Source organism: Bombus vancouverensis, chromosome 6 (assembly GCF_051014615.1).
Source record: "Bombus vancouverensis nearcticus chromosome 6, iyBomVanc1_principal, whole genome shotgun sequence".
Taxonomy (NCBI): domain Eukaryota; kingdom Metazoa; phylum Arthropoda; class Insecta; order Hymenoptera; family Apidae; genus Bombus; species Bombus vancouverensis.
In genome coordinates, this window is record NC_134916.1 from 16002046 (window position 1) to 16020865 (window position 18820).

The 18820-nt window shown below is 36.2% G+C and overlaps 2 protein-coding genes and 1 long non-coding RNA gene across 4 annotated transcripts; all 3 read left to right on the forward strand.

The window, feature by feature from the left end:
- Window positions 1-740: 740 nt before the first annotated feature.
- On the forward strand, window positions 741-4882 carry LOC117157701 (uncharacterized). Its single transcript, XR_013058590.1, has 3 exons — window positions 741-848; window positions 1089-1210; window positions 4236-4882. It is a non-coding gene; the product is annotated as an uncharacterized LOC117157701 (long non-coding RNA).
- A 2189-nt stretch (window positions 4883-7071) lies between these two features.
- Window positions 7072-8078, forward strand: LOC117157638 (uncharacterized). The gene is made up of 2 exons (XM_033335832.2): window positions 7072-7199; window positions 7353-8078. Exons 1-2 carry the CDS (start codon window positions 7197-7199, stop codon window positions 7779-7781), a joined length of 432 nt encoding a protein of 143 aa, XP_033191723.1. The 5' UTR covers window positions 7072-7196; the 3' UTR covers window positions 7782-8078.
- A 145-nt stretch (window positions 8079-8223) lies between these two features.
- On the forward strand, window positions 8224-18820 carry LOC117157636 (uncharacterized). Of its 2 annotated transcripts, XM_033335830.2 has the most exons (6): window positions 8224-8703; window positions 9599-9655; window positions 9738-9842; window positions 10159-10883; window positions 12351-12401; window positions 12495-18820. In XM_033335830.2, exons 1-6 carry the CDS (start codon window positions 8619-8621, stop codon window positions 13215-13217), a joined length of 1746 nt encoding a protein of 581 aa, XP_033191721.2. In that variant the 5' UTR covers window positions 8224-8618; the 3' UTR covers window positions 13218-18820. The 2 variants fall into 2 exon arrangements, with proteins under 2 accessions (XP_033191721.2, XP_076475222.1); XM_076619107.1 differs by lacking the exons at window positions 8224-8703; window positions 12351-12401 and having other exon boundaries at window positions 9579-9655.

The window sequence follows — 18820 nt, forward strand, 5'->3', positions numbered from 1 at the left end:
TACATTTTCCCGTCCAGAAGCGAAACGGTGCATGCGCATTGTCCGAAGGCGGTCGAGCAGCAGAGCCGTATTAAAATTTTTCGGGCCCGAGGCTTTTGATTCAGTGGTGACCCTTTTCATAGATAAATGGAGGAGCGGGTTAAGGTGAAATAAATTTATCTAAATATGGAATAAAATATATTTCGTGATAAATTATATTTAAAATTTTGTAGTATGCATTTTAAAAATACAATCGTTTTCTTTTTATTTTCTTTAAAATAATTTACTCTTTATACTCGTAAAATAAAACGTATTTTTCTTGAATAGCAAGGCCCAGAATATAGATCTTATACATTCGCTAAAGTCTGCTTTAGTTTGTAATAATATAAGATTATATTACTTTAATTAATTTATTATTTTAATTACTTATATTGTTTTATTTAATAAAAGAGGAATATTATATCCACTGTAATAAATTAATTATAACAATAATGGTAAAGAAAGATTAGCGATAAATTAAATTCGATTAATATTATCGGTGTAAATATGAAAGAGATAGCAAACTTTAGGAACTTCTTATAAGCATCTACGCTGTAAATGCTATAGATCGACTAAATCAAATTTCGCGGCATACGATATTTCAATTTTGTGCGCGGTTCTAAACCAATGAGAAGTTGTTCCGCGTCAGCCAATCAGAAGTCGTTCCGCGTCAGCCAATCAGAAGTCAGTTAGACGATGTTTTGGCGCGAAATGTCATTGTACTGAGGAAGAGCGTGATGTTAAGATATATCGTCTATGCGTGATTTTAACTTCAACGACGTAGTACTATTTCTGCTACAAATCTATTGTCTTCTATCGACTATAATCAGGTTCGTTTAACTAATATGTTCTTATTTAGTACTTTATTATAGGGTATATTTATAGCGAGATTCAATATTTCTTCGTACTTTCTCTGTTCGTTTGTCATCGATCGCCTATTTCAATGTTAGTATCATCTATAGTTTGTATTATAAGCTTTTAATTAGTTTGAGTTTGATTATTTCTTCGTTTTAACACAATTGCTTCAGTTTTATGCATTAATCTTAAATCTTTGGTTACGTTCTGTGCAGATCATTGGTTAAGTACGAAAATAACTTCGAAAGAATAGACGTGAGAATGTAACGAGTGTGACAATTAACGGTGACAATGAAGAACGTTTGGTAATATTTAACTTTTCTTTACGGAGATGGAGGTACGTATACACTTCTTATATTGTCTTTTGTTCGATTCACGTGTAACAGGTATCCAATTAATATGTAACGTGATTAAGTTATAAACAATTATGTATTTTATGAATGGTTAACATTAATGTTAATATTAATTAAATATTAATGACGATTCATTCAATTCTTATTATATGTACACAAAAAATTGAAATGCCTTCTATGTGTTGTTATGTTTCAATCACGAGTTTTCTCTATTAATATCGTTATCAAATTTGTACGAAAAAAATGTTATTATTGTTGTGAAAGAATCTAACGACATGTTCAGATACGTTTTGATCGAAGACTGTACGCGGTTTGTTGTTATCAGGCTCGCTTCGGGCATGTTTTATGATAATGTATATCCCTATATTCAGTATAATCTCAGTAGAATTTGAAATTAAAATATAAAAGTGTAACATTCAAATCCGTCCAAGAATGAATCAAATATTACTAGAAAGTACCACTGTGCTTAAATAAATAAGTACTTTAATATTTAAGTAATATATGAGTAGTAGCATTTAAGTGCATAATTATGTATTGGACTTCTATCGTATTTCAGTAGATAAAGTAAGGTAAAGTAGATAAATATCTATTTTTTATCATAGTGAGTGTATATTATTGCCTGTATGTTGTACATAGTTGAGTAATAAAATTTGATTTTAATTCCCATTTCCGCCGTAGCAAATCATAGAGGGCGTAAGAAATATGATTTCTTCCAGGTCGGTATTTCAGAACGTAAAAGATAAAGTTCCATATAATAGTATCATGTCTATACTTTAGTCAATGATGATGTAGTTAATGATGTTGCATCATTGACATTGACTAAAAACAGAATAAAAATGATCCACGTCAAAATATTGCAATATATTGAGAATTTCCTTTTCTTTACTAATCGTATTTCCTATAATTTTCTTTCCTTTTACTAATCATATTTCAAATTAATACTGCTATAGATATTAATTCATAAATAAGTTTATAAAGAATAGAATAGAAAAGTCAAGAATTATTCTTCTATGAAGGAAACAGGTTATCCTGAACAGTAGTTACTATAGCCATCTCGTGATTCAAAAATAAAATTAAAAAGTGTCGGTCAAGATACTCATCAGTCGATGAACAAGCAGCTCCAGGAAGTTGAGGCTAGTTTATATAACAAATTGCAGTTGTGAATTTTAAATTATACTCTGTTTATGACGTGGACATGATAAAATACGTGGTTCAAAACCTATTACGCATAAGTTATAAAACAATTTATTGCAATCTATATCTAAACGTTGTGGGAATATATTACGTCATAATGACGGTAATTAGGATTGGATACCAATAATATTATCCTAATGAATTATTAATCTTGAATTATAAAATATTATCTTTGAAATTATATGTAGAACATTTTTTCAAAAACTTTAAATCACGCAACACTTTTTCCATCGACATATATTCTATATCTATATATGTATATTTTTAAATGTATTATAATTTTGATAAACCCAAGAGATTTTGCGAATTAATTAAATCACGTATATTTTTACGAACGCGTATAATTTACTCATTGCAACAAATCTTCCTCCAAGACTTCTTTGAAATGTCAAACCGGTATTGATGAATAATAGAATTTTATCATTCTCACATTTCGGTGGTCGTACAAATGATCGATATAAGAGCACGTACTCTTCTTATAAATGAAACAAACACTATTTTTCTGAACTCAGAGAGCAGATTTTCAATGACACACACTAAATACCAGTCTAATTATAAGATTGCGAATTTTTATGCATTTATGAAAATTTCTAAAGTACGTGAACGCACGGAATGTGTATAATACGCAAAAATATATAAAATACCCCAAAATCAGTACTTATTCCAATGAATATTTAGTAGATGAAACACATTTGTTTCAGTTGTTTTATAAAAATATAAATTTGCGTAAATATCCGCAATCTACTAATTATCAATAGATAAAAGCAGCATTTTATTTTGGCTGGTAACAACTCATATTTCTTAACGAATGCAATGCATAATATCGGACGATTATTCGTAATGCATGCTGTAAATTAGATAGTAATCTGTTCGTACACTCAATAACATTGCTCACTCTTTGCTTTATTTATGGATTGTCGATTGGAATCGGCTTTATCGCAAGCATAATTGTAAATGTCAAAGTTCATAGGAAAACCCATTTACACCAATAGAACGTATAATACCCATGACGTGAGTTCTACATCAAATTAGGAGAAAATTCTTATTGCGTAGCCCAGCCGCTTCGCATGAAATTGATGACCTTTGTTGTAATTTTATTGTCGTTAATTATAGTATCGATCGAAGAAATTTTATTACGTGTACATGTGAATCAGAAACATTGTGCTTCGTCATCTTAAGAAACAAACAATCGAAGCGAATTATAGATATATTCTGTGATCAGTGAAGAACCAATTCTCTTACGCTTTGTTATTCAAGGCTGATGAGTAAACTGCGAGTGATTATTTATGGGGAATTGAAATGTGTGCAAAAATGCACAGTACAGTAGAACGCCTTATATGAACCCGTTAGGGGACAAGTTGGTTCATATGATCAAGTCGCTCGTATAACAGAAACCCGTCTACTTTTACCCGTTCGTGATTTTTCGTTCAGTTAATAGCAATTCATATTTATATAAGATTCCACGAAATATTTACGCCTAAATATATAATAATGCTGCAAACTGGTATCGATTTCGAGGCAAGAGATTGTGTCACATAACACGTGCCTCTACTGTTTACTGCTTACATCTTACAGTAAGACATTCAGATAAGTGGATTGACGCTCGGCAGTAGTTCAGATGAATAGGAGCTCGGTAGAAGTTCAGACGACCAGACACTACTAAAATTTCCTTCGTATATGTAAATGGAGTTCGTATAAACGGAGTTCCACTGTATGCATATAACGCGTACAAATATAAAAAATATGCAAAATATTCCTCTTCCCTTCCGAGTCAAAATATCTTATGTAACGTTTTTTTTTTCTTCATTTTTCCAGATACAGGGTGTACCAAGGATCATGCTAAAAATCGAAAGGGAATGATTCCGCATGCGAAAGTAAGTGGAAAATGTAGAATGGCAATTTTTAATATAAGCCTTTATATTAAAGAAGGTCGACTGTGAATTTCCATCGAGTATGTATTCTGCCCAACAGATTGGCAGAAGAAGTTCGTTCAACCGACTCTCGTTATCTCGTTACGCATACTTGACGAAACCACATAGTTGATTTCTTCGAAAAAACGAAGCCTTATATAAAAATTTGTCACTCCACACTGTCGACTTCCTTTACATGGGGAATTACCCCCTTTTTGCGTATACTATCGAACAGTACATAAATGCAAAGAAAACCAGTCCAACCGACTCTCGTTATCTCTCGAGTGCACGCATACTTGACGAAACCTCATAGTTAATTTTGTCGAAGACGGAGTCTTATATCAAAGATTATCACGCCACGTATCTCTCCTACAGTGAATCCCCGCCCTTCTTCGCCTTCCATCATGATTTTTGGTATATCCTGTATATTGCAATATTTGAAATTCTCTGTATTTTCTCTCTTTTAAATAGAGTTATATTGTACAAGCTGTTACGACTAAATATTTTATACTATATATTTTTATAATGGCTGAATATCTTTTAAATTATATGTTTCCGTAGATCCCATCTTTCACAGATATGCATGAACGTCTTTGGTATAATGATGGGGAAAATCCAAGGCATCTTCACCGTTACAAGATTTTAGCGATCCTTGTTCCTCCTCCACAAGATGAGTAAGAGGTAGATGTTGACTTTGTAGCCATTCTAAACCTTGACAATAAAAATCATTACCCCTTCCATACGTTTTCACTACACGCGCCAGCAATGTATCATCATAGAAACAAAAAAAAAACAAGAGAAGAAATTCAACGAAATATGTACAGATACATTGTTTTTATAATTCAATAGAAACTTATTGTTAGTTTATTTATAGTAGGGATTAATGATTGTTGTAATTAAAAAAGTCAATATTCATTAACTGTATATAATATAAGTAGATTACGGATTTTTGGGTATTATAAATTTTTATCATAAATTTAAGATGCTTAGAATGCGCATAATATGCAGAACTATAAAAAGATATTCGAAGTAGAATATTTACTAAATGAAATAATCTAAATTATTTCTTATTTATATTCAGAGGCAAAACAAATTGCATAAAAATATGTAGTCTAATTATAAGGAAAACTAAATTATACTGTATTTTGGAAATTTTGTCAAAGATTTTATCGTATTTGATTGAAACCTGCGTGTACATTTACACGACGTTCCATCGCTATGGATAACGTGGAATAACTGAATTAAGAATTAGATTGTATTTTGGAAATTTTACCAAAGATTTTATCGTATTTGATTGAAACCTGCGTGTGCATCTACACGACGTTCCATCGCTATGAATAGCGTGGAATAACTGAATTAAGAATTATAATATTTTGCGTTTTTGGTATTTCCACGGCTATCGTGGACATTTTATTATACCCGGACGATAACTCTGACATTATTGATTGGAGGAGTTTATACACACACAAACAAAAATATTCGATCCAGTGCACTAGGAGATTTATATCATAGATTCTTTTTAACCTCTGACGTATTCATGCGCATTTCCATCTTTTCGGCTTATCATCGTATGGAGATTTACTTCTTTCGAGATAATTTCTTTATCAAGGCAGACATTACAAATTAATGCAATTTTATCGGCGCACACTGTGTGGTGGGAATCACTGAAAATATTGTTCGCTTTTACAGAGATATGAATAAAATATGAGTACAAAAATAGCAATATCGTTTTCCACTTAATTTAACGTATTAATTTCTTCATATTTATTATGAGCTTTTAAATCTGAGATTTTTTCTGTAGTTTTGCTTCTTTTCCGTATCGAATATTGAAAAAAGGTAAAGGCGAAAAATTGTGCAAACTGTAGTGTATGATGTCATCACGAAGCCGCAACATTACCACGTTAGAGACAAATATTCACATTCCGTTACATATACACACACATATATATATATACATGGATGTGTAGATGAAAAATGGTAATTGTTCGGATATAACAAAAGCCTTGTAATTTTAAGTATCGTGTGAATCAGAAGTCGAATGTGTTACCAATCCTGTAACATTCCGCAGTTTTGGCGTCATCTAACTTTCTATATTGTACAAGAATCCTCACTATGTCTTCTTATATATTCAGATAATCTTTTTATTTCAAACATTATATAAATAAATTGGGAAATATGCTCGAAACAAAAGGATATTAATTCCTTGATTTATATCAAATTCTCTTAAGCTTAGCTAAACAATTTTAAAGTTGAAAAATTACTAATAGCCTTAACTCGATATGAAAATATTTCAGAAGCAATATCGTTTACGTGGAGAATAACGGAAAACGATTAATTATGTAAAATTACGTCAAACCTAAGTAGAAAATTTTGAAACATAAAAAAAGCTTCTGATGTTTCCTTCGAAATTATTTATTTATCAAAGCAAGTCCTCAATTTCGTCTACTCATAATTTGAGGTCAAGATATTTTCGGCAAATTCGCTTGTTGGTTCCGTATGCGTGTCAAGGAAGATTTCACGAGAATCCAGCTCATCGTCGAAAGTAGAAATTAGTCCTGTTAGGAAAGGCAGGCATCGACGATGATATCGTCCGAAATTTCCCGGACGTCAATTTCGTATCTTATAGGATGCGTACACGCATCAGAGGGACTGGGTCCGAGAAATTACGACGGTTTCCCATGGATGCGTATGACTCGACTGGTTCCGTGGTGGGGAATCCGGTATCTGCGGATTTATATACAAGAGACTCCATCGAGTTGAATAGATTAGTTTCAACGGAGAAACCGAACGGTTAGTTTGCCGATCTCAGAGAAATATCCATACGTACTTACAAGAGTGACTTATTAAAATATTTACTTAAAACATCATGGTAAGTAAAATACACTTTACAAAATTGGACTGATAAAAATAACAACATTAATAGAAGCATCGATTCAAATATTACTTTCAATTTTTACGTTTGCCAATTCTTTTTTTTTTTTTTGGTTTTTTTTAATATTCTTTTTGAAATTTATCGTTACAGATAAAATACGTAGTAATCTTGTTCGCCACCTTTATTTTGGTCCAATCGCAGAGGCCAACTTATGCTGGAAGTAGCAAGCCATATCCTGGTGTCCTTCCACAGTATCTGGATGAACAAGCAGCAGTAGCTAGTGCTACTACTGGAACCGTGGGAAGTCGAATCGATATAAACAATACCAATAGGCCAGCAGTAGCAGTAGGAGCTGTAGCATCTAATACTCCTATCACAACATCAACGATTCCTCCAGATTTGCCAGTAGACGCTATGGGAGACGTTGCCTTAGTAAATCGAATCAAAACCTGGCCGAGAGATAAACAACCATTTTGGTTTATAAATTGGCAACAAATTCAAGAACACCGCGGTGACTCAAAAAATAGAGCTCAACCAGTTGAGACGCAACCGAATCAGAGACCGTTTTTCGCGGGTTAAATATTTCGAATTTCGTTGCTTCGTATTTAATTTCAGACGACGTACATTGCCGTCGTTATTTTGCTAGTCAAATTAAATCTTTTGTACGACTTGATCTTGATACAGTTACTTTATCGACACAGGATTAAATATCCAATGAATTTTAATAGTCGAAGTAAAAATACACTTCGAATCAGTATCAATGTCTCTGTATATCATTATTTCATATAAGGAGAGAAAAGGGAGCGTTTGTAATATCGTTTTTAAGCTGTGTGTCTTTTACGAAGGAATAAAAAGATAGTAATTAAACGTGGTAAATTCTAGTGTACTTGAAAAACTTTAAATTTCCAATCCACCTGCTGAGCAAGCCAGAATCGCCAATAAGGTACCGCGACGAGACGAGATAGGACAGAAATCCAAAGATCTGATTGGTCCGAACGAGTTGCGCACGAGTAGCTGACTATTCGTCGGTGACGTCATATTAGTTCGTCCAATGCAAGCGCTCGGATCTCACAGTAATAACCTTACGTGCGTGCGGTACGCCGAAGCGTGTTACTCGTATTCGGGCGTACAAACGCGAGAGAAGTGATAGAGTATATCGCTCCGTGAAAGATGTTAGCCGACAGGGTCTTGCCAGACAAAATTTTCAAAGTTCAGTAGGTTATTTTTCTCGTATGTGAGAACGCGTATACTCTATGAGCAAATGTATTCAAAGTATTATCGCGTTAAGAAAGAGACAGATCGTACGCGACCCGCGGCACCTGACAGTCCACGCGGCCCGGCCCCAAAACACTTTCGCCTCGCTATATACACGAGAAATCGCATCGTGTTTCATTCACAACGCGAGCGCCACTGGCAATGTCGGGAAGTGACAGCCCAACATTCTTTCACGGCCAGCCCTGGTCCAGCTGGATCGAAAAAATCGGACGAGACAAACCGTTGAGTAAGTGCGCTGAATCTCATCGAAAATGTTCGTTCGTTTGCTCTCGTTTGGTTTAAAACCGCGACAACGGAGAGCGTCTAGCTCGTGTACCTAACCTCAACTTCGATGCTCCTTTGTCTGTCGACTTGACGCAGGGCATCGTTAGGGCCCGCATTGACACGCATTTATTTAAAACGGTTGTCAACAATTGTCCAGCGCTAATCACGGTTGACATTTTCATAGATGATCGCGCGTATTTTATTGGCTCTTTCCACTGACAATTATGTAATTCGTGGCGAAACCCGTTTGTGAAAATGATGGAGCGTCGAAACGTTAAATTAGAGCATATAGAAATAATACATTGGCATGAATCACTGAATTTCGTGAAACGATCTCGACCGAACCCGCGCTATTTGATGGACTTTTTCTCGAACGAATATATGTACACTTGTATTTTTATTATATTTGTGCTCTGTTCTCTCTTATAAGACTTTTTTGTTACAAGAATTATGCATGTAAGAAATATAAACATAATAAAAGTTGTTTACCCAGAAGTTTGTGTTTTTATTTCACATTACTGCTTGGAATCTGATGGGAATGAAAGAAAAATGATCTTTTAAGGACAAAATTCAATAGATACAAAGCTAACAATATCTTATGATTTTTTAAATCTTTTTTAACAGGGTAAATACAATTATAATACGATGAACGTGAACTTTACATTTAAGCATAATATTAATCATGGTATATAATCCTTTTAATAATTTCTTCTTCAAATATTTAATTTGAAGATATACGTTTATAATACACGTTTTTATGTGTTGCATATAAGTTAATGATTTGCTATTGAAGTGTCCTTATAATACGCATTGTTTACTTTGTCATATTATCCATAAGAAAATTTGACTTGTTACAGGCGATGAAGAACCGGATGCTCAACTTACTAGTTCTGTTACGAGGCTTTCAGCTGAGGGTAAGTTTAACGTAGTAGAGATACAATCTTGTTTAGAGATTGAAATTGTAACTGTTTTCTAACAAGACAATTTTTGTTTCAGACATTGATTTATATGGATTTTGTCCTGAAAGGGATGCTTTTTACACGGTAGTATGTGAAACCTGTCATGCAATAGTCAAACCACAGGCTCTCATTCAACATATGGGTATGTCGTTTTATACTTCCCTCCTTTCTGCTCAAATATTAGTATTACGTTTAATTCTATATCAAGTAAAATTTATTCTACTTATTTTGACGGAGCAATTGTAATTTTAAACATACAAGAAACATAAGTATTTCATAGATAACTTATTCTTTTCATACATAATATCTTTCTCATAAGTCATTTAAGCGAAACAGAAAAAAATACAAGTAACTAGACTCATATTAAAACGTTCTTTTAAAAAATATCGCTTATCCAAGAACTTTTTATCTACCTTGCATAAACCATACTACATAATACTGTTGATATTTTGTTACAGAAAGTCGCCATCCTTCTGGTACTGTCAATTTTCCACCTCCCTCCACTCCAGTTGTAAAAACTCCTCTGAAGACGCCCTATTGCAAGGTGTCGAAACTGAAAAAGACGCAGTCATCGCCTCAGATCTCAAATAGTGGGAGCAATAAGATCAATCACACGAACGTGAAACGGAGCACGGAACAGCCAAGCATCTCAACGAACTTGTCATCTTCATCGATACCGATCTCATCGTCGCCTCGATCGCCTCTTGAGTCGTTACCATCGTCTGTTCAAACATCGAACTCTGGATCAGGAACTGTAATTAGCTCGAGTCCTGTGAAAAGCCCTGGCACAGCGACCGGTCAACCTCGTCGGAAGAGACTCAAAACCGATCGATCGTTGCTCAAAGATCGAGAGTACGACCCAGATCGACATTGTGGAGTGTGGAACGAGGAAACAGGCAAGCCTTGCACCAGGTCGCTTACGTGCAAAGCGCATACGGTTTCGTTGCGGCGGACAGTCATCGGTCGCAGTAAAACTTTTGACAAACTCCTCGCGGAGCATCGTGCCTCGAAGGAAGTCCCGAACAGGCCGACAAAAGTGACTGTGACCGGTACGGTGACTGTGTCCTCTGGGACCTCGAACTTGAACCCCTTAACGCCCACCAACCCCGCCCTGACCATCGAAGCGGAAACCCCCAGCTCACCACCCGTTTTATCGCTGCCAGACACATATCCACTGCCAAAGGTAAGGGCCAACGTATCGCTATATTGTTTCTCTTTGTATTTTTTTTTTATTCTCCGATCTCCCTTCTGTGATATGTCCTTAGTAAGAGTGTACAGTGTGATGATCCTTCGCGAGGCGAAATCCTATTGTTTCATTTTATCATTATATTATATTTTTTTTTTTTGTTCTTTATATATGTTATATGAGTTAGTAATGCTGTATTGTCAATTCCACGCTGTAGATGTTTCTGGTGTTTCTGGGAATAGGATGTGATAGTTATTAGAAACATTTGAAGTAATTTTTGTTCTCCTAGTTTGGTTGACTGGAAATGAAAGTTGTGCCTCGTTGGATCGAAAGAAAATTCGCTCTTTGTTGTATGTTGAAAGATTGTTATTTTTGGATATACGTATTTTAGACGTCGGTACTTTGTCGCGCAATCGTTGATGTAATTTTGTTAGGTATGTTGTGTATCATGTATTGTTTTGAGGGGAAATTCGCTTCGATGAGTATTCTAATTAGTTTTCTTTCTTTTCTTTCTTTTTTTTCTTTTTGAAAATATATGTTGGTAATATATTGGTAGTTTACTGTTTTTATATCTTGTTTTTGTGAAGTAATAGTTACGCATGATCTGGTAATATCGATATCTAATGTGTAGTCTGTACATCGAAACTTTCATTTCACGATATTTTATGATAAAAATATTGGAAAGCTATGCAAGTAGTGAAGTAATTTACCTCGTTTTTATTCTATTCAGATTCATTTCTGAATCCCTTTATTTCAAATACTTCTTTCATTTTCGGAGTAAAATTAATCACGAATTAAAGTTCGTTCACCCTAACTTTGGGGTAATTATTAGTGTGAGCATTAGCTGACGTTCAGAATTTTTAGAATATTCGCAAATTTTTGGTTTTCAGTGCTTCGAGTAAAAGAAAAACCTGTAAGTCGCAGTCCATGAACTTCAAACTTTCTTCGTTAAAAAGTCCGTAGCGTCTTTAAGAAATGTACGAATCTTCCTAGGGCCGTAACTATCGATCAATTATGGCCATTTGTTACGTTAGTTCAATTAAAAAACATGGTCGTGAGTTATATCGAATCAATCGCTTAGAAGTAGAGAACGAATAGAATTAATAGAAATTAGATTGGAATGAATAACAGGTGAAATAATACTACAGATTCATATTTGTAGATTCCCATCGAAATTTAGTCTTTCGAGTTTTAGAAGGCGTTAGGTATCAGGTATCAGTCGATACCCAAAGATCGTTCGCTTTCGTAGATCTCTTAAGACGCATTAGACGGAAGATAGCGAGGCTAGAAAAGATAAAAAGAATAAGAAAAGAAGGATTTAGAAAAAGAAAAAAACCGAAGAAAGAGAAGTAATAATATAGCTGACAAACATGGATCGATCGACGAGCCAGACGAGTCAGCTGCGAACAGTTGCCCGCCAGTAGGGTGTCGGTTGATACCTGTTTTCTGTTTTTGTTATTGCAGGCTGTTGATTTGCTTTATCGGTGTCTGGCCCCGCATGGCTCCACTAAACCTGTAAGGCATGGTTTCTTTTGGGCACTTAAACGCCAACACCTCGTATGGGCCCTACGATTCTTATTGCGAGTCGCCAACGCTTCTCTTTTTTAGACCAAGCTCGAAGAGGACTTCGTCAACGAGGAGCTGAGGAGTCTGGAATCGTCGCTAGTGAACTCGACCGGTTCGACGCAATCGAGCTCGATGATGGCGCCGATATCCGTGGTGTTGCCATCGCTGTCACCGTTACCGGCTAATAACGAGGAATCGACGTCATCGGTCGCCACGCTGATACCGAGCACAGCATCCCCAGCTATACCGGTGCCAGCATCACTGCCAGCCACGTGTACGCAACCGCCGTTGGTCACGACGGTTCTCGAGGCTGAAACACCTATGGACATCGATCCAGAAGCGGCAATGACCATCTATTCCCCTGTATACCAAGATAAATCCAAATTGCTGGTCGAAATACCACGTTCAAACAATATCGTCCACTCCCCTATATCATCTATGCCCAGTCTGTTATTCGAATCTATGGATCAACTCGAACAGCTCGAACAGTTGGAACAGCAACACGCGACTCAGATCAATGGAAAGAGACTGAATCACACGACTCATTCGAGTCCTGTTACGCAATTACAGTCAAAGAGGACCAAACACGAGTACCATCAACAGGACCTGTCCACGGCGATACAGGTTGAGGCTACGACCACGTCCTCGCCTTATCCTCATTTCGGGGATATATCTTGGTCGAACTGTCACCCGGAGCCACTGGCTGTAAGTCGGTGGCTTCGTATTTCGTCCAGCCGTAAGCAGTACAACTTTAATATTCACTGACATAAGACCCCACCCACTCCAGGCTGAGGACCGTACGCCATGGGCGTTTGTCTACCTCCTCTTTTTTTCGAGATCCTTTTTTTCATGGTCGTCCTCGTCGCCGTCGTCGTTGATGGTCTAAGTCTGAAGCCTGTCGAGAAGGGGACAAGTCTTGATGTGCGGTGAACTTCGATGTGTTGAGCATGCGCACGACGGAAAGAAAGACACGTGAGCAATTAATTGGTTATACGTGGAATCGACATGATAACGATATATGTGTTTTTGCATGCTTCGTTCTCCCTGCCGAAATGAAACATCTCGAACAGGAACATACGATAGTTACAAATTTACGGTCCTTTCACTCTGTACAACAACGTCGGTCTCTATTCTGCCAGGCGACGATCGTTTCCTTTGAAATAACAAACCATCATCATCGGAGATTCATAGGCAGGTTAATCCCATTATCACTTTAGGGGATATACGCGTACAACTGGAACAAACGAGGTTCCGCGTATGAAAACAGAAGCACGTATCGAATTTTCTTCTTTCTTGTCTCTCGATACTTACTTTGCAACCATTTCTACGATACTATAGAGACTGATTAAGGAAGAACCACATATTGCGGACGTGATTCGTCGGATTTACGAAATCGCTGACTAACGTTCCTGGTACATTATCATTATCTTCTTTGAACTGTTGTTTCAAGAGGCCAGATGGAAAACGAAATAGCGTCTCGTATCTCGCAACGATGCTTCTGTTTTGATATTTGTACTTTCCACAGAAGAACGTACGAATCACCGAGTGATGCAACAATAGCAACGCCAGCCTCGTCGTCGAGTATTAAATTGGCAATAGGTAGATATTAGAGAACATTGACTGAAATACATATGAGTATGATGGTTTTTTTCACAAAATTAATTTTTTTATTCCGAAGATCGTTGCAACATCTCTCGCGGAGCAGGCCGATATATAGATTCGATTCTGATCGCTGTGCCTCGTCCCGACGGCGCGGCAGTTCGCTCGAAACAAAAAAGAAAGGAGGAAGAAATAATAATAATAAAAAAAAAAGGAAACAGTGTGAAAACGGACGCGTTTGAAATAAGTCACACTGTCCGTGTTTGTCTGTTAAAAATAGAGGTTTTCAGTGAGGAGAGAAGCGACGATGATAATAAGTGAAATGAAATTACATCGAATTTTAGGCGATTATCCTGTGTGTGTTTGTGCGCTTGTAAAAAGGATAAAGGATTACGTGACCAAGCAACAGATACAAAAAGAAAGAAACTTTCTTTTCTTTGTACAGGAAGTTTAACAAACGGATTTTAGTAGGAAGAGTAGCTACTAAAAAGGTTCAATAAGCAGTGTTTGTTAATTTTTTCTTGTTCTTCTTTTTTTCTTCTTTTAGGAGATGCCGCTGAGTGGCATTTAAAGTTTCAGCTCAGAATTTTTTTTGTAAATAATCAATTTGACGTATCAAATAATCATTTACGGCTAGCTATCCTCTTGTAAATACGTTGAATAAAAAAATGTAAAACGTAGTTAGTCGTAACACGGAGCGGTCGATCATCGAACTATCTTGCGCGTAGAATTTCGACTTATTTTCCAATTAAATTGCGGTTCGCGTACAGAGGGTCTCATCTTGTACATACATAGATCATAGTATACATTTATACATATATATATTTTTTTTATCGATCACGATCTCTTCAACGTTTTTACGTATATACATATATACATATATACATATACGACCTCACTACCTACCATCATCAATATTTCCTTTATATCTCTCCTTATTTGTATCTTCTTTATTATTTTGTTTTCTTCTTTTTCGTTCTTCTCTTTATTCTATTTTTTCTTAGTCCTCTCTGCTTCGCTCTGTTCTCGTACGTATGTATATTCTATTGCACAATTGTGTACATCGTGTAACGCATTTATCCAACGATTTCGGTTTAATGCCACGATTTCTATTTTTTTTTTTTTTACAAAAAATAGAAAAATTCGACGGATAAATCGTGTGTGCGGGTTCCGTTTAATCGGTGAAGGAACTTTCACTGGATCGTAGGCAACGACAACAGCACACGTAGCGAAAATTTCGTTCAGGCAATCTTTAGCTTCTTGTAAGCTCGTACGAAATCTTCAAAGGGAGATTCGATGAGTCTTTCAGTCGAGTTATGGCTGATGATTTTAGCAAAGCCGTACACATTGTCCCGAATATAGTAGATAAACCGTTCATCACCAACCACCATTAACTATTATCCCACCCGAGACAATTTATTTTTGTAAAACTGTCGGTTCTAATTTGCGTCGTGGCGCTATGTCGGTTTTTCCAGCATGGCGCGTATGGTGGCGTATATCTATGCATATATTTACGGACTTCTTATCATAGATTGTGATATTTAACTAATTAACGATTAGTCAAGATTATTCTAAATCGTGCGCATGCGTTAGTGAATGAAAGAGTAACGACAGATAGGTGGCCAAATTAGGAATGGTATAGAAAGGAATGTGAAGTCCACGGATGAAAATGATGATAAGTCACGTTTCCCGACCTTTGTAGGAGAGCAATTATTCAAAATTCACTACCATCCAAGCTATCTTTTCGTTTGATTTTGGGCTTAAACGCGTGCCTTTATCACTCTTGATCGTTTGAAAGATATCAATAAGTTTTAATTATACAATTCTCACAAATATCTTCGACTCTCTCGGGTTACCATACCAAAATACTTGCGTTTCAACTACTTCGTATGAAAATAGTTCTTTCTAGAAGTCAGAAGATGAGGAAATACAAACTTATTATAATTTTCCCTCGTGTACTTCAAATAGGATGTAACGATTGCCGCTGATCTCCGAAGAGGAATCGTTAGGCGAAAAAGGAAAAGAAAAAAAAAATGAAACGTTTGCGCTTAGTTCGGCTACAATTTTCGCTATAGATGAATAAATTCGCTCTGTGTATCGTGTTTCTAGCGTTTCGAGGTTTTATCTCGTTGAGTTTCCGCTTTTTCCACGTGTATGAGCTGATTCGTAAATTATTTCGTTTCATCGACGAATGTAGCGAGAAACGGGGAAAAGAAAGAACGGAAGAAAGTAAGTAAAGGAGGGAGTATATAAGACGACGAATAGATAGAGCAAATGGGAAAACGGGAGATAGGGAGAAAATTAATATAGCAAATAGGGGGGAATATGACGTAGATGTACGTCATGTCAAGCCGACGAAGAGACGTTGATTTTTTTCGTTACCGCGCAGTATAAATAATACAAATGCTAACGATGTTATTATTACTGCTATTATTCGAAGAAGAGAACACGTGGGGACATGTCGGTCTGGTATTGTCCCGTTCGTTTTATATAAATCGAACTTGGACAACGATCGATCGATGGAGCAGCTCGTTGTGTGCAAGGTATACACTTTCTCATCGACCATATAAACGAACATCGCCTTACGATTCTAGCCGTAAACTTCGCCTTAAGGATTCATTAGCGATCATAGTAGCGATTAGCGTGGGTTTCTGTGAAAAATATATTCTCGAGCGAGATTCGTCGATCGATCGTTCGATGTAAAAAAGAAAAATAGAGAATTTAAGAAAAGAAAAGAAATACTATTAGCAATAAATTATCGTTCGATATCGGACAAATACGAGGACGAGAGGAAAACTCGTGAACGGACCGACATGACCAAATCGTTTCTAATCGTCGATTTACTGATCTTCTCGGCTACCTGAAACCGTGATAATTTGTACATAAATCGCGTAAGCAATTACCCATGTACCTATGGTATCGATGAAATCTATATAGGTATATATTATATATATACATATATAAATCTATAATATAAAAATAATTCTATTGACAAGTTGAAGAGAAGAATGTTAGTGAAAAATCGCAAACGTCGAAATGCTGTTAGTCCGCTCGTTTCCGAGTGTACCTTAAACGCTGTATAATTCGAGAACAAAAGAAGATAAGTAACTTAACGTAGATCGTATATTTAACGATACACGTGTACGTATAGCGCGTAATTATCTCCTGTACATAACAAGTGCCCTGTGCATGTTTGTGGCGCACGAAATGCTGCGTGCATGCGCGAAATATGTACGATCTTTTTTAGACTATTACTACTACCAACTACGTACCACACGTTAGTGTTCATCGATCGATGTTATTTCGCGCGAGCTTCGAGTAAGTTTCGAGCGGTCCGAGGTTATAAACACGATTGACCCGAGCAACAGCACTTTTCTTCAAAAGAAATGAAAGTCGGTAATCAACGGCAACAACCCTTGTTAAAACAGTGTTACATGTCGAGAAAGAAACGGAAAGAAAACAAAAAACAAAAAAAAATGCTATTCATCAGACACGATCTCTAAGATTTTCTACAAAGTAGAAGAAATTCTGATCACGATCGTTGGAAAGTGTGGTTCGCGATCGTTCGAATGAAAGATTTTTCTAAGACGATGAAAAGAAAAAAGAAAACTCGTAAAGCAATAATACATAGTCCATGATTAAGAGAATGCACAGCAATAATATTAATTTCATTATTACCGTAATATAAAGGTTAAGAGACGTGTTGTACACGTTCGTGAGGAACACTTTCGTCTCGTACGAACAATTTGCTCGATTTCCGGCGAGTTTGAACACGCGGCTAAAAAGCGTCAGAGGATTTTTCTATCTCGGTGCTGTTACTCACTGCGCATCATTTAACAATCGAACTTCTCGTACATTGTTTAAAATCTACGAGAAATATGTAATTCATCTTTCTTTTTCTTTTTTTTTTCTTTTTTTTTTTTGTAAGTAGTATCGATTTTTAATTGGAACGTTCCATATGTCGTATCACTTTTATTATTGCTTTTCTTCCTCGACGATATAGAAACACGACTTTACTACGTTCGATCGATCGTTGGACGATTTAATTAAGTTCTTTTTTCTTGCTCTTTCCTCTTTCGTTCCGATGAAATCGAACCTTCCGGACAGTGTGGAACACGCGTCTAGTATGTTCGTTTCGCTCGTCAGATTTCAGTAGAAATTTAAAGGAATCCGCGTGAAACTGCGGTGCACCAGACATTTCGTGGCTCGCATAAGACTGAGTACGCTTAAAACGAAGGAAGAGATGAATTGTACGTTTGCGGCATGTTTAAAAGAAATTGACCGATTTACGAATAGAAAAGAAATAAAAATGAAATTTTTAGTCGGCTTAGGATATTGTTGCGAATTTTCGTCTCTTTTAATTTATAGTTTAGGAAAAGAAGAAATGAAAATGGAAGGAAGAGTGCGAGAGAAAGAATGAGAGAGAGGGAGAGAGAGAGGGAGAGAGAGAAAAAGAATTATACGGTAGATTCGAACTGTTTTGCATGACCTGTTCCGAATCACCCTGTGTACGTTCAGAAGCGTCAGAACTATGATTCTGCTTTTTTTCTTTGTTCCGTGTACAAAATGACGCGTGCGTTAATATACGTTCGCTCGTCGTCTCAGAGCACTGTAATTTCACGCGGAGGAGAAGAGAACTAAAGAAAACGAAGAGACAAAGAAAAACGGATAAGGTGAAAATTAGAACAACTCCGACTTGGTGACGCAAGAACATACAACAAAATACTTTGTGGCATTTAATTTAAATATACGTTTTATATTTATTTGTA